At 29.4% G+C, this 15,864-nt stretch overlaps 1 protein-coding gene across 6 annotated transcripts in view; it reads left to right on the top strand.

Annotated features, from left to right (window-relative positions):
* The window catches only part of LOC122530335 (voltage-dependent T-type calcium channel subunit alpha-1G), a 166,987-nt gene extending 151,996 nt beyond the window's left edge, over positions 1–14,991 (top strand). For 4 of the 6 annotated variants that reach the window (XM_043657186.1, XM_043657189.1, XM_043657183.1 and 1 more), the window contains 13 exons: positions 606–952; positions 2,635–2,827; positions 2,911–3,060; positions 5,179–5,559; positions 6,944–7,136; positions 7,229–7,490; positions 8,307–8,437; positions 8,508–8,657; positions 9,583–9,875; positions 10,549–10,828; positions 12,280–12,542; positions 13,964–14,327; positions 14,361–14,991. In XM_043657186.1, the coding sequence (XP_043513121.1) occupies positions 606–952; positions 2,635–2,827; positions 2,911–3,060; positions 5,179–5,559; positions 6,944–7,136; positions 7,229–7,490; positions 8,307–8,437; positions 8,508–8,657; positions 9,583–9,875; positions 10,549–10,828; positions 12,280–12,542; positions 13,964–14,327; positions 14,361–14,725 (3,372 nt within the window). In that variant the 3' untranslated portion in view covers positions 14,726–14,991. Of the gene's footprint in view, positions 1–605; positions 953–2,634; positions 2,828–2,910; positions 3,061–5,178; positions 5,560–6,943; positions 7,137–7,228; positions 7,491–8,306; positions 8,438–8,507; positions 8,658–9,582; positions 9,876–10,548; positions 10,829–12,279; positions 12,543–12,691; positions 12,736–13,963; positions 14,328–14,360 lie in introns of those variants that run through there. The other 2 variants (XM_043657187.1, XM_043657188.1) reach the window with 2 other exon arrangements.
* Positions 14,992–15,864: the final 873 nt, after the last annotated feature.

The following is a 15,864-nucleotide window of genomic DNA, read 5'->3' as shown; positions in this document are numbered from 1 at the left end:
TTATAGTATATATTATAGTATTATATTTATAATATTACAATATATTAGAATAATATTTATAATATTATAGTATATATAGTATATATTAGAGTATTATATTTATCATATTATGATATATTAGAATAATATTTATAATATTAAAGTATTATAGTATATATTATAGTATTATATTTATGATATTATAGTATACATTATAGTATTCCATTTATAATATTATAGTATATATTATAGTATTATATTTATAATATTTTCATCTATCATTATATTATAATAGATGAAAACATTTGTAGTCGACGAGGCTTGGACAAGTTTATCGAGTGGTGTGTGCCATAGATTAAAAAATTTGTGTTATATTAAATGTCCAAGTGCTCGGAATTTCAAAAAAGTTATAGTTTCTCAGAAAAAAAGGGGAAAAAAAGGACGAACTTGTTAGCATATACTTTTTTCACCACTCTTTCCGCAAAACTCATTTCACGTTCTGTTTCTCCTTTTTCTCCCTAAAGAAATTGCCACTGATCAATAAAAAATTGCGATCGTAGAAGGTAAATTATGAAATGACAAGTTAGAAGGCACGTTAACGGGGTGTTTGCCGATGTGTTTTAAAGATGCGATGGATTAGCGATCTTTCGCGAAGGAACTCGTTACGCGGGAACGAGAACGTTCAGTCGCCGACGAGGAAAACCTTGCCCCTAGACGAGATGCCTATGCAATGCTCAGCGGCACGTACAATCAATAACTTGTCGATGGAGACTGGTCCACTGCCCAGAATTAAACGACTTCCCGATCCGGACGATGACAATCCCCGTACAGACGAACAGACGCCACCCTTGAATGGCCATGGTAGTGCAAGCAGCATCGAGAGAATTAAAAAAATATTCATGTTTTTTGAACCTAAAGGATGCCTTAAGGAACGTGACGATTACTCGCTTTACCTTTTTCCACTGAATAACAGGTATGTTTCTGTGTGTCTATGAAATTTCACGTATCCAATAATAGAAACTCTAGATAACTCATGTATACGTGTGTGTGTGTGTGTGTGTGTGTGTGTGCGCGTGTGTATAATATTTTAATCATTATCTAAAAATGTAGTTGAATTGCTCGATCCCCCGATCGGTGAATGCTGGGTGTAATTTTTGTTGCCTTTTCAATTCTCATTTCAAATTATAGTATCAGCTCCTTCAGCTGTTTCGGTTTTATTATTAAATTCATTTTACTGGAATATTATAAATTATATATATAATATATTGTATGTTAATTGTAATATAGATATATTACATCATAATATATTATTATATTATATGTTATATAATTTTATGTAATTTCAGTTGTAATATCAGTTGTTTTTATTTTCGATATTTTGTTTCTTATACAATATCATATATATTTTATAATTTTAGTTACAGTATCAGTTGTTTTTATTTTCGATATTTTGTACTTTATATAATTATATAATATAATATAATATAATGTACTATATAATTATATAATATAATATATGTTATTTGTAATATTATATTATATATTATATGATTTTAGTTACAGTATCAGTTGTTTTCATTTTCAATATTTTGTATTTCATATAATATTATATATAATATATATTATATTATATAATATTATAACATAATATTATATAATTTTAGCTGCAGTCATCAATTATTTTTATTTTCGATATTTTGTTTTTTATATAATATTATATAATAAAATATTATATAATTATATTATATAATATTATATATTTTATAATTTTAGTTACAGTATCAGTTGCTTTTATTTTTGATATTTTGTAGTTTATATAACATTATATAATATTATATAATATTTATTATTTATAATATTATATTATATTATATATTATATGATTTTAATTACAATATCAGTTGTTTTTATTTTCAATGTTTTCAATATTTTATATAATATTATATTATATTATATTATATTATTATTATATTATATATTACATAATTTTAGTTACAATATCAGTTGTTTTTATTTTCAATATTTTCTATTTTATATAATATTATATTATATTATATTATTATTATATTATATGTTACATAATTTTACTTACAATATCAGTTGTTTTTATTTTCAATATTTTGTATTTTATTTAATATTATATATAATATATATTATATTATTCAATTATATAGCATAATGTCATAATTTTAGCTACAGTATCACTTGTTTTTATTTTCGGTATTTTGTATTTTATTGCAAATTGCTCAAATTGCAGTTTGCACATTCTCAAATTATTCAAATTCATTGTGCTTTATTGAATTATTAAGTTTAAATTATATAAATGTATCTTACATCACGTTTTATGTATTTTTCAAATTATTAATAATACTGCAGCTGTGTGCGCAAGCAGTTATCGAGAAGGGAATCAGCTCCCTTCGGCAAACCTGTCTGAGAAATCGAGTCTGCGTTCACCGAAGCATCCACCGTCCGAGGGTTAACATGATTTCCAATATATATACTCCCCTTCATTCCATGAAAATCCGACTGCCCGACGTCCTTTCGATATCTCCAAACCCAAAAACATGTTGTCCAATTGAACGTTTATTCAATTTGATAACGAGCAATTTTAATTGCCCGCCCATTGTACAGCGGAGACGCGTTCACGTCTTTCAGATTCCGCGTTTTATGCCGATGGTTAGTCGATCAGAAATGGTTCGATAACGTGGTTCTCTTTTTCATCGGTCTCAATTGTATTACACTGGCAATGGAACGGCCAAACATACCACCGGACAGTGGAGAAAGACTTTTTCTATCCACTGCGAATTACATTTTTACCGCGGTGTTTGCTGTTGAAATGTTCATCAAGGTAATCAAAAAAAAAAAGAAAAAAAAAAAAGAAAAATAAGAAGTCTGATCATCTGTGAGAATCCAATTATAATTTGCCCGCAGGTTGTTGCATCTGGTATGCTGTACGGCTCCGACGCTTATTTTACTTCAGGCTGGAACGTTATGGACGGAGTTCTTGTGATCATTTCCATAATCGACTTGTCAATGTCCCTATTGTCGTCGAGTAGTCCAAGGATATTTGGAATACTGAGGGTACGTTCCTTTCTTCTTAATGTGATCATAATGTGGCTTGTTTTCTGTGTTTCTTTCGCTTGCAGATACTGCGTGAAAGGTAAAATACGACTGAGAAATGATATTTTATTCAAAATTTTATTCGCGGCAGCGATAGGAAAAACAAATTTGAAATGATAAATCATTTCCATTAATTTGCTACTTTTGTTTTAAAATAGTAGAATGGTATTAGTCCAATCTTTTGGTTAAATTTGGTGAAACTGATTGTTAGTTTTGTTTTAAAATAATATAGTAATGTTAGTTCAATCTTTTGGTTAAATTTGGTCAAATTAATTACTTTTATTTTAAAAATATTCTGATTTTAAAATATTTTATTTTAATTAGCTAAATTAGTTGCTTTTACTTTAAAATAGTATAACAGTATTTGTCCAATCTTTTGGTTAAATTAATTCATTGAAATAAAGTAAAGTAATAAATCATTCTAGCATATGACGACGCTTTGTACGATAATGTTTTACACAATAGAGTAACAGAAGTTATTTGTGGAAACTGAAAAAAGGGAAAAATTATTTTGCTCGACAGTCAAAAATGTGAAGATGATATGTTATTCAAATAATCATTTTTCAAACGTATTTCAATAGTAAATCTTGGTTCTATTGGTTTATCGATTTACATTGTCACACATGTATATGCAAATTGTATTCAACTAATTCTACTTTCGATACTTTGATGTACGATTCAATTGAAAGTAATCTTTCACGTTCCATATTTCATGTTTCACATTTGATTTCATTTCGTTCACACGGTGACGAAGATGAAGAACAATTTATGATATTCTTACAAAATTCAGTAATTAATCAATCCTTAACTGACGTCTCTGCTACGTCATTCCTTTTTCCTATATTAAAATTCACAATGACGTGTCGGAGACGTTACTTGTCGCCAAGGTGTAACAACAATCGATAATTAAATATGTAAATAAACCCGCATCTAATAACACAGCATACAGTGTATATAAATTCTTGGGCAGGAATGCAGCAGACATTGTGAAACCATAAATTATACATGAAAATTTCTCTCTATATTTTGGATGTGTTCTTCTTTCAAACGAAGCACATATAAAAAGTTTGAAAGTTTCATTTCAAGTTGTGTATTAATGTAGAATTAATTAGAATGCAGAACGAGGTTTATTTTATAAATTCTGTGTTTATTAAAAGATTGATGAATTATTTTAATATTAAATTGCTTTAATAAATATTTTATTGTGTAAAAATATGTGAAATATTTTATTTCATTTATTTTAATATAAATTACTTTAATAAATATTTTACTATGTAAAAATATATAAAATATTTTATTTTATTCATTTTAATATAAATTACTTTAATTTAATATAAATATTTTACTATGTAAAAGTATATAAAATATTTTATTTTATTTATTTTAATATAAATTACTTTAATTTAATATAAATATTTTACTTTATTAAATTACTTTAATATAAATATTTTTTAACATAAAAATATGTAAAATATTTTATTTTATTCACTTTAAATTATAAATTACTTTAATAAATATTTTATTATGTAAAAATATATCAAATATTTTATTTTATTTACTTGAATATATTATATTATATGAATATATTATAAATTACTTTAATATTAAAAGACTCAAAAATAATGATGTTATACATTGTTCATCCTATGGCGTCAAGAAGCGCTTAATTTAGTATTGTACACACGTAGTATAAATACATTTGGCGACAAGATATTTAAAATGCAACTTCAATTTCGGCTCGCGAATACTTTTGCCTAGTGACGTTAGAATTACAACGAAGAAATAAAAAAACGATGTTATTTCAAATTACAATTTCATATATTTTATATGCTCGACCTCTTGCCTCGAAGTCTCGAGAATTTAAAACGAAAACAAAAAAAAACAACTCGAACTCGAATCTCAAGCTCTCCAATCTGAAAATTAAAAGTGGGTGGCAACTCGCACGTGGCTTTATTATATTTTTTTTTCTTTTCAAAGAAAAATTGCAGGAATAACAAGGCAAGGGGTCGATCACACATTTTGATCATCACGCATCACGCATCTCGCATTTATCAAAACACTTGATTCACGTGGTTGCAGGTTTTTAGACTTTTAAGGTCGCTAAGACCGTTGCGAGTTATTAACCGAGCTCCTGGTTTGAAGCTGGTTGTTCAGACATTGTTATCCTCTTTACGACCTATCGGCAACATCGTTTTGATATGCTGTACTTTTTTCGTAATCTTCGGTATCTTGGGCGTGCAGCTCTTCAAGGGTGCCTTTTATTATTGCGAGGGGCCTGATATTAAAAACGTGCGCAATAAGACGGACTGCCTGGAGGACAAACGGAACGTATGGCTGAACAGGAAGTACAATTTCGACGATCTCGGCAAAGCGCTGATGTCGCTGTTCGTGTTGTCGTCGAGAGACGGATGGGTGAACATCATGTACACGGGGCTCGACGCTGTGGGCGTCGATCAACAGGTAACACGCTCGCCAATTTTATTTCCGTGTTACATTCCGCCGCTTTCGCTTACAAGTAGGCCTGTTTGCAAAATATTCCTCCCTTCAAGCCACTTGCGCCTGGCAACCGCGGACCGTAACGAGTGACTGAATCGTACACAATGATTCGCTTCCTTTTACTTTGTCGCTGGATAGAAATGATTGAGAAGTACTTAATTTATTATTTGTTTCGCCACGGGTTATACTTGAATATACTTGAAATTGAGAAATTATTGCAATCTCGGGACAAGAAAATTCTCGACGAGCGAAACTTGCAAAACGTGAACGTATAAATGTATATAAAAATATGAAGTAATTCAAAAATCAGTATTATTTCTGTATAATTTCAGATTCCATGCGACAGTTTATATAATATTGAGATAATTTGTTTATATAATTAGAATTTTGTAATTTATATAATTATAACTTTTATGCAATTATTATAATTTAATATATTTTTATGCAATTATTATAATAATTGTAATTATAATTTTTATTATAATTTATATAATTAAAATTTTATTATAATTTATATAATTAGAAATTTTATCATAGTTTATATAATTAGGATTTTATTACAATTTGTATAATTAGAATTTTATTATAATTTATATACTTAGAAACTTTATTATAGTTTATATAATTAGGATTTTATTATAATTTATGTAATTAGAAATTTTATCATAGTTTATATAATTAGGATTTTATTACAATTTATATAATTAGAATTTTATTATAATTTATATAATTTATAGAAATTTTATTATAGTTTATATAATCAGGATTTTATTATAATTTATGTAATTAGAATTTTATTATAATTTATATAATTAGAAATTTTATTATAGTTTATATAATTAGAATTTTATTATAATGTATATAATTAGAATTTTACTATAATTTATATAATTAGAATTTTATTATAACTTATATAATTGGGAATTTTAGTATAACTTATATAATTAGAATTTTATTATAATTTATATAATTAGAAATTTTATCATAGTTTATATAATTAGGATTTTATTATAATGTATATAATTAGAATTTTACTATAATTTATATAATTAGAATTTTATTATAACTTATATAATTGGGAATTTTAGTATAACTTATATAATTAGAAATTTTATCATAGTTTATATATAATTAGGATTTTATTACAATTTATATAATTAGAATTTTATTATAACTTATATAATTCGAAATTTTATTATAGTTTATATAATTAGGATTTTATTATAATTTATATAATTAGAATTTTATTATAATTTATATAATTAGAATTTTATATAATATATAATTAGGATTTCATAGCATCTGATGGATCAACGTTTGAATTATTCCCCGCTGACGTCTGTTTCAGCCGATCGAAAATTACTCGGAGTGGCGGCTGCTCTACTTCATAGCATTCATTCTGCTGGTGGGCTTCTTCGTCCTGAACATGTTCGTGGGGGTTGTGGTGGAAAATTTTCACAGGTGTCGCGAGGAACAGGAGAAGGAGGAACGCGTGAGACGAGCTGCGAAACGAGCCCTCCAAATGGAGAAGAAACGACGAAGTAAGAGAAAGAGAAATGGAAATTAAATTTGCTCGATAATTATTTGTAAAATAATTAAAGTAAAAAATAAAAAAAAATACCGAAATTTGCAGAGATGCACGAGCCGCCCTACTATACAAACTACTCGAAATCCAGGCTGTTCGTTCACAACGTTGTGACGTCCAAGTATTTCGACCTAGCAATCGCTGCGGTAATCGGCCTGAATGTTGTCACCATGGCAATGGAGTTTTACATGATGCCAAAGGCGCTGACCTACGCCCTAAAGATATTCAATTATTTCTTCACCGCGGTCTTCATCCTCGAATCTTTCATGAAACTTCTCGCCCTGGGTCTACATCTTTACCTCAAGGACAAGTACGTATATAATAATAATAATAATAATAATACAAATATAATAATAATAATACAATGAATAATACAATGAAATAAATTAAAATAAAATGAAATAAAATAAAATAAAATAAAATAAAATAAAATAAAATAAAATAAAATAAAATAAAATAAAGTAAAATAAAATAAAATAAAGTAAAATAAAATAAAATAAAGTAAAATAAAATAAAATAAAATAAAATGAAATAAAAAAAAAATAAAATGGAATAAAATAGAATAGAATAAAATAAAATAAAATAAAATAAAACAGAATAGATTAAAATAGAATAAAATAGAATAGAATAAAATAAAATAAATTATTTATTTTTTATTAAAATATAAGTAAATAAAAGTGTATACTTTTATCAAGGGTATTTATAAATTGCAAATTATTATTATTATTTATTGCAATTGTTGCATTTGGTAAATATTTAGTTTTTCCTAATTTTGGCAAATTTCGTTTCGCTTTTTCTATTCTCTTAGAAAGCTTCAGTTTGTCATAATCGTTAAAATGTTCGAATGTTAGAATATTTGAGTTCAGATCAGTTAGAATATTTGAGTTTAGATCAGTTATTATTTATTACTATTTAGTTAGATTATTATTATTATTGTATTAATATTTTATTTAGTATTACCATTATTATTATTATTATTATTATATTATTTTATTTAGTTAGATATTATCATTATTATTATTATTTATTATATCGTTATTAAACATCGTCACTGTTATTTACTACAATTGTTGTATTTGCGCATATACGTTTGTCGATGCACGAAACGTAATATCCCGATTTGCAGATGGAATCAGTTAGACGTCGGGATCGTGATACTGTCGGTGGTTGGTATAGTCCTCGAAGAGGTCGAGTCGAAGATCATTCCGATCAATCCTACGATAATTCGGGTAATGAGAGTTCTGCGAATCGCTAGAGGTGAGTTTAACGAAGAAAAAGAGAAAGAAAGAGAGAAGAGTAACGATGAATGAAATTATTTTTCCCACAGTCCTGAAGCTGTTGAAAATGGCGAAAGGGATACGAGCCCTGTTGGACACGGTAATGCAGGCGTTACCGCAGGTCGGGAACCTGGGACTACTATTTTTTCTGCTCTTTTTCATCTTCGCAGCCCTCGGCGTAGAGCTGTTCGGCCGTTTAGGTACGCGTTTTAATTATAATCGATCGATCAGTTAACATTCTCAAAAGCGGAACTTCGAACGAGTAAATTTTATACTTGTCCTTTCCGGTTCTATTGAACTTTCTGCCCACGTTGTGTCATTTATATTCGTCATTTATTTATTATATTGTACATCCCTTTTATCATCATTTTTTTATAGTTGATAATAATTGCACTAAATATTCTTGAAAACGAACGAATAAAATATTCCTAGTATATTAATATTAATATTAATACTATTATATTAATAAATATAGTAATATTAATACTAGTATATTAACAAGTATATTAATATTAATATTAATACTAGGCATATTAATAAGTATATTAATATTAACATTAATATTAATACTAAGCATATTAATAAGTATATTAGTATTAACATTAGTATTAATACTAAGCATAAGTATATTAATATTAGTATTAAGCATAATAATATTAATATTAATACTAAGCATATTAATAAGTATTAATACTAATACTAATATTAATATTAATGATATTAGTATAAATACTAATATTAATATTAATGATATTAGTATTAACATTAATATTAATATTAATGATATTAGTATTAATACTAATATTATTACTAAGTATATTAACAAGTATATTAATATTAATATTAATATTAATACTAAGCATATTAATAAGTATGTTAATATTAATATTAATATTAGTACCAGGAGTATTTTATTCATTCATTTGCAAGAGCATTTAGTGGATTATCGTTAACTATAAGAAACGATGATAAAAGGGATATATGTATATATATATATATATAATACGATGAATAAACGATGAAAATTAATATTAACGTTGATACCAGGAATACTTTATTCGTTCTTCGCAAGAGTATTACTAGTTGATACTATTTTAACTCTACGGTGTTTGTTAACTATTGCAGAATGTAGCGACGAAATGCCTTGCCAAGGTCTCGGGGAGCACGCCCACTTCAGTAATTTCGGAATGGCGTTTCTCACGCTTTTTCGAGTAGCCACCGGCGACAATTGGAACGGCATCATGAAGGACACTCTGAGGGACGACTGCGACGAAGCGGCCGACTGTGTGAAGAATTGTTGCGTGAGCACCATCATAGCCCCGATATTTTTTGTAATTTTCGTGCTGATGGCGCAATTCGTTCTCGTAAACGTCGTCGTCGCCGTGCTCATGAAACACCTCGAGGAAAGCCACAAACAGGTACAGAATCATTTCAATTCCAAGTAGAACAAATACACGTGACTGTGAGAAATGTAGAAAAATTCTCTGAAAATTTTATAAATTTTGTTTCATCAGACTGAGGATTTTTACATTTTTACAGATAATATATAGTATTTGTAACATTATCATAGTATCATACATTATATAATGTATTAAATATATATATATATTATATATTATATATTATAGTATATATTATAGTAGACAATATATAGTATTTGTAATATTATCATAGTATTATACATTACACAATATATTACATATATATATTATATGATATAGTATATATTATAGTAGACAATATATAGTGTTTGTAATATTATCATAGTATTATACATTATATAATATATTACATATATATATTATATGATATAGTATATATTATAGTAGACAATATACAGTGTTTGTAATATTATCATAGTATCATACATTATATAATATATAAAAAATATATATATATATTATATATTATATAATATAGTATATATTATAGTAGACAATATATAGTATTTGTAATATTATTTTGCAATATTATCTTCCCTCTTTAATGATAATATTTTCAATATTTTCAATCGAAAGTATTTAACATTTTAATAAAATTATCTATTGTAGTGAAATCTGGCGAAAATTCATATTTATTAATTTTCTTAAGATGGAAGACGAGCTTGACATGGAAACTCAGCTGGAGAGAGAATTGGCCGCGGAGCAGGAGGAGCTGCTAGAGGTCGAGGAAGAAGAGGAAGAGGAGGAGATAGTGAAACGGAAGAGGGACGACGACGGTGGCGGCGTGGAGGAGGACGACGACGTTAGAGAACGCGAGTCTATCTTGGTGACGAACGAGAAGATCCCAGCTAGCAGACCTGGTCTCGCTAAAGTTCGTTCCTTGCCAGCGAATTTTATTTACAATCCACCACGAGAGAGAAACGCAGACGGTACGGTTCACTGTCGAATATTCCACGTTCTAACTTTAGATTAAATTTAACAATGTAAATTAATAATTAATCAATCTAATCTTTCCTGTTTTTAGACAGAGTTAAACTAAGTTGTTTTGCAAGTCACGTAATTTTGTGGTTACACTCTCTGGGATAATTTTATATCTTTTTTAAAATGTCGTTCGAGCATTAGCTTCAAATACAGTTCTTTATTGAGGCTGTATAAATAAATTCAATTCTATGGTTTAACAATATAACAATGACCGGTTGTCGCAAATGAGAGAATCAGTCACAGATGTCATTCTCAGAGTTTAATGATTATTCTGACAAATTTGTTAGATTTATGGGGTCCAACTTCTCATGCTTGTTGGAGAACGTACGGAGAAATATAAAATATCTATAGAATAATATTAAGAATAAAGAATAATATAGAATAATATAGAATATAGATATATTCTATAATTTATATATATAGAATACAGAATTTTGTACAATAGAATTCTATAAAATTAATATTATATAATAATATTATATTCTATAAAATTATAATATAGAATAATATTATGTTCTATAAAATTAATAATATAGAACAATATTATATTCTAATAATATAATATTCTAATATTCTAATAATATAATAATATTATATTTTGTAAAATTAATAGTATAGAACAATGATATATTTTATGAAATTATAATATAGAATAATATTATATTCTATAAAATTATAATATAGAACAATATTATATTCTATAAAATTATAGTATAGAATAATATTATATTTTATAAAATTATAGTATAGAATAATATTATACTTTATAAAATTAATAATATAGAACAATATTATATTTTATAAAATTATAATATAGAATAATATTATATTCTATAAAATTAATAATATAGAATAATATTATATTCTATAGAATTATAATATAGAACAATATTATATTCTATAAAATTATAATATAGAATAATACTATATTCTATAATATTATTATATACAATTATAATATATTTTATGAAATTATAATATGGAATAATATTATATTCTATAAAATTATAATATAGAATAATATTCTACTCTATAATATTATTATATACAATAATAATATATTTTATGAAATTATAATATGGAATAATATTATATTCTATAAAATTATAATATAGAACAATATTCTATTCTATAAAATTAATAACGTAGAACAATAATATTATATTCTATAAAATTAATATTATATAATAATATTATATTCTATAAAATTATAATCTAGAATAATATTGTATATATTATGATATTATATAATAATATATATATTTTATATAATAATAATAATATATATGTTTTTAATATATTTATATAATAATAATATTTCTATAGAATTGTAAAATAGAATAATATTAATATTAAATTGTATGGAATAGTCTAAGAGGCGCTCGCGGTTATCTTGCAGATGGAACGATTCCCGTGTCGCTGTCGCGGCGCAGCTCGTATCATCGTTCCAGTACAAGACCGTCCAAGTTCAAATCGAAGCGTCGACAGACGTTTCACTCGGGGCATCACCAGAGGAGGTCCTTACTGCCGATGCATTTCGAAGTCGCCGAAGTATTCGAGAAACCTGTGAGCAACCTGAGCGTGCCACGAATCATCCCCCAGCGCAGCTACGGCGCAGCAACCAGCCGCGACACCATACACGCGCAGCGTCTAAGGTTACAGGTGAAATTTCCTTTTTTCTTTTTCTTTTTCTTTTTCTCTTCTTTCTTTTTGTTACTTACTTCTTCCGCGATCGGCCTATACGAATCCTCCCGCACCATCTGATTCTGAATTTCAAGTTTGAATGAGTTTTGTCGTTTTCATTTCTTTAGGCAGACAATTTTGTTGACAGTTGCAAGTAAGTTTTTTTCCCTTTAGCTTTTAGCGAGAGAAACGTAGACACGGGAGAGAGAATTCTGTGCCTCACTCTGTTTGAGTTTTGCACGTCGTGTGGCATAATTTTATGGTGTTACGCACGTGCAACGTGTGCTCTTTCCCTCTCTCTCTCTCTTTTTTAGAGCATTTACGATGCAATTGGCACAAGTGTGTTGTTATTTTCATTATTTTTTATTACTATTATACTTTATATTATTATTATAATATTATTTATTATTAATTATAATATTATTATTATATTATTTTTCATTATTATTTTTTTATTATTATCATCATATTATTTTTTATTATTATAATATTATTTCTTATTATTGCTTAACTGTTTTGCTTAATCTGAATCTTTTATTCGTATGATATCTCGAGTAATTTCTTCGAATCAAATTTTATTCGAAATACTTCCTGAAATAATCTGAAGAAACAAAAGAGTTGAGCGTCCTTTTCTCACAAATTTATTCAATAAATTTGCTTTTAGCACAATTTTTTCAATCCGTTTGCTTTCATCGTTGCAAATGAAATTCGTAAACAACGAATAACCTTTCCACGTGAATGAATGAAATCATTGCTCGTTAATCACGAACAAATTCGACAAAACAGGTTTATTCGTCTTTCTCTCCTTTTTTTTTTAGAGCACTTACGATGCAATTGGCACAAGTGTGTTGCTATTTTCATTGTTTTTTTATTGCTATTATACTTTATATTATTATTATAATATTATTTTTTATTATTATTATTATAATACTATTTTTTATTATTATTATTATAATATTATTTTTTATTATTATTATATTTTTAATTATTATTATAATATTATTTTTTATTATTGCTTACACTGATTTTGCTTAAGCTGAATCTTTTATTCGTATGACATCTCGAGCAATTTCTTCGAATCAAATTTTATTCGAAATAATTTTCCTAAAATAATCTAAAGGAACAAAAGAGTTGAGCGTCCTTTTGCTCACAATTCTTCACGTACAAATTTATTCCGTAAGCACAATTTTTTTTCAATCCGCTCGCTTTCGTCGAGTTTGTCATCGTTGCAAATGAAATTCGCAAACGGCGAGCAAAGCCTTTCCACGCGAATGAAAAATCATCGTTGCTCCTCGATTCGCGAGCAAATTCGACGCAAAGCGTTCGTTTATTCGTCGTTGCAATAAAAAAAAAAAAAAAACACACACACACACAAACACGGCTGACTGTTTTTTTCGCAGGCGAGCAGCGACGGTCAGGAGAACAAGTCACTGTTGACCGTGAGCAAGCCGCCGGCGAGTTCGTCGCCGGTTTCACCGGCCAACTCGGTGACCGGCCTGGCCAGTCCCCGACAGATCAGCGAGCGTTACCTTCTGCCAACGGCCACTATTTACCCGTCCAAGGCAACGTTGTGCCGGAGGCCGTCGTCGAGCGACACGCAGTCGGACGTGACCGCCTCGAGAACAACGGGCAGCAGCGTGGCGAACAACGGTCGCGTCGCCTCGAGGCTGATGGACGATCGACGACGGGTATCGGCCCCGCCGGCGGACGATCTCGACGTGCAGTCGATCATTAACGAAAGGAGGCCGTCCAAGCTGAAGAGCGGTGGTGGTGGTGGTGGTGGTGGTGGTGGTGGTTGTTTGGGCGAGCATGCTGCTCGATCGGAGGACGTGTCGCCGATGTCGACGGGGAACACGAGCGACAGCATGATCGGCGGCAGCGCGAGCGGAAGCAGCGCGAGCGGCAGCGGAAGCAGAAACGGCAGCGCGGTGGTGCACGTGCCGGAGATTACGGTCATCGGCCCGGACGTTCGTATATACGTGGACGACACCGACTCGACGACGAGCAGCAACAATCGTCAAAGGGGCAGGAGATCGAGAAACGAGGTGAAAATGGAGATGGAGGAGGAGGAGGACGCGTCGACGAGCGGCTCGTCGGTGACCGCGGTGCCCGACGCGAACGAGGAAACGGAGAGGTCCGGCGGACCTTCTGATCCTTCTTAAAATCTTGAGAGAGAGAGAGAGAGAGAGAGATCTCTATGCAACTGTTAGCCGACCATGGTATCCACGGCAAAGTACCATGGAGGGTGCTACGAGGGTTCAACACGTTGGGCTCTAAGAAAGACTGTAGTGCATGACAATATAGTCGTTATATTCTAGTAACTTTGCCGCCGTGAGCTTGCCAAACGTATAGGGGGTGAAGGAGGGTTTAAGAGCGGATCGGGTGTGGATTTGTTTTTTTTTTTTTTTTTTCTCTTTGGTTAAGGAAACAGACACACGAGGAAGGATGCTTGAAGAGTGAAGTCTGAAGTTACAGGTGGAAACGAGAGGTGGGATGCAAGTCGAGGCAAACCGAAAAGATAGAAAGAAAGAAAGAAGAAATATGGAAGAAAAGGGGGGAAGAAGAAGTGAAAAACCTATGACAATCTATTATTGCCAGCGGAACCGATCTTTAACGTTCCGTTAAAAGAAAAAAAATAAATAAATAGAAGAAGAAGAAGAAGAAGAAGAAGAAGAAAATTAAATAAAATCGTGGAAGTCGATCCGTAGGAATTGGTAGGATACAAATGAAACGACGTAGCTCTGCGTCTATAATTAGAGAATTATACGTAGTCGTTAGGTAAAGAAACAAAAAGAAAAAAGAAAAAAAGAAAAAAAGAGAGAGAGAGAGAGAGAGAGAAAATTTGTCGAGTCTACGCGACAATTGCAAATTAATCGGACCACACTTTCTCGCCTTTCCTTTTTCTCCAGCTCGTCGGATACAAGAGTATAAATAAACGCGTGTCGTTCGCAGGAGAGTTTCGAGAGAGCCGCGGGATGGAATCGCGGGTAGCTCTCGACGGCGGAACAAAAAAAAAAAAAAAAAAGAACGGTGCCAAGCCGAGCACGCGCAATCGAAAAAAAATTACGCAGGAAACGAGAGGGGAGAACAGCAAACACGAAAGCAAACGCAAATGGTCATTACCGAAGTGCCAGAAAAATCTAGATAAACAAACAAACAAAGAAACAAAAAAAAAAAGAGCCAGTTTCGGAGTATAAAGCAGAACAAAAAAAAAGTAGCTTAGTCTAATCGCGAGACGGAGATTTTTAGCTGCAAGAGAGAAAAAAAAAAAAAAGAAACAAAAAGAAACAAAACTAGACAT

This window comes from Frieseomelitta varia, unplaced genomic scaffold (assembly GCF_011392965.1).
Source record: "Frieseomelitta varia isolate USP_RPSP 00005682 unplaced genomic scaffold, Fvar_1.2 scaffold_339, whole genome shotgun sequence".
Classification (NCBI taxonomy): Eukaryota; Metazoa; Arthropoda; class Insecta; order Hymenoptera; family Apidae; genus Frieseomelitta; species Frieseomelitta varia.
The sequence above is the reverse complement of the archived record's forward strand: the minus strand, read 5'-3'. Positions and strand labels throughout refer to the sequence as shown.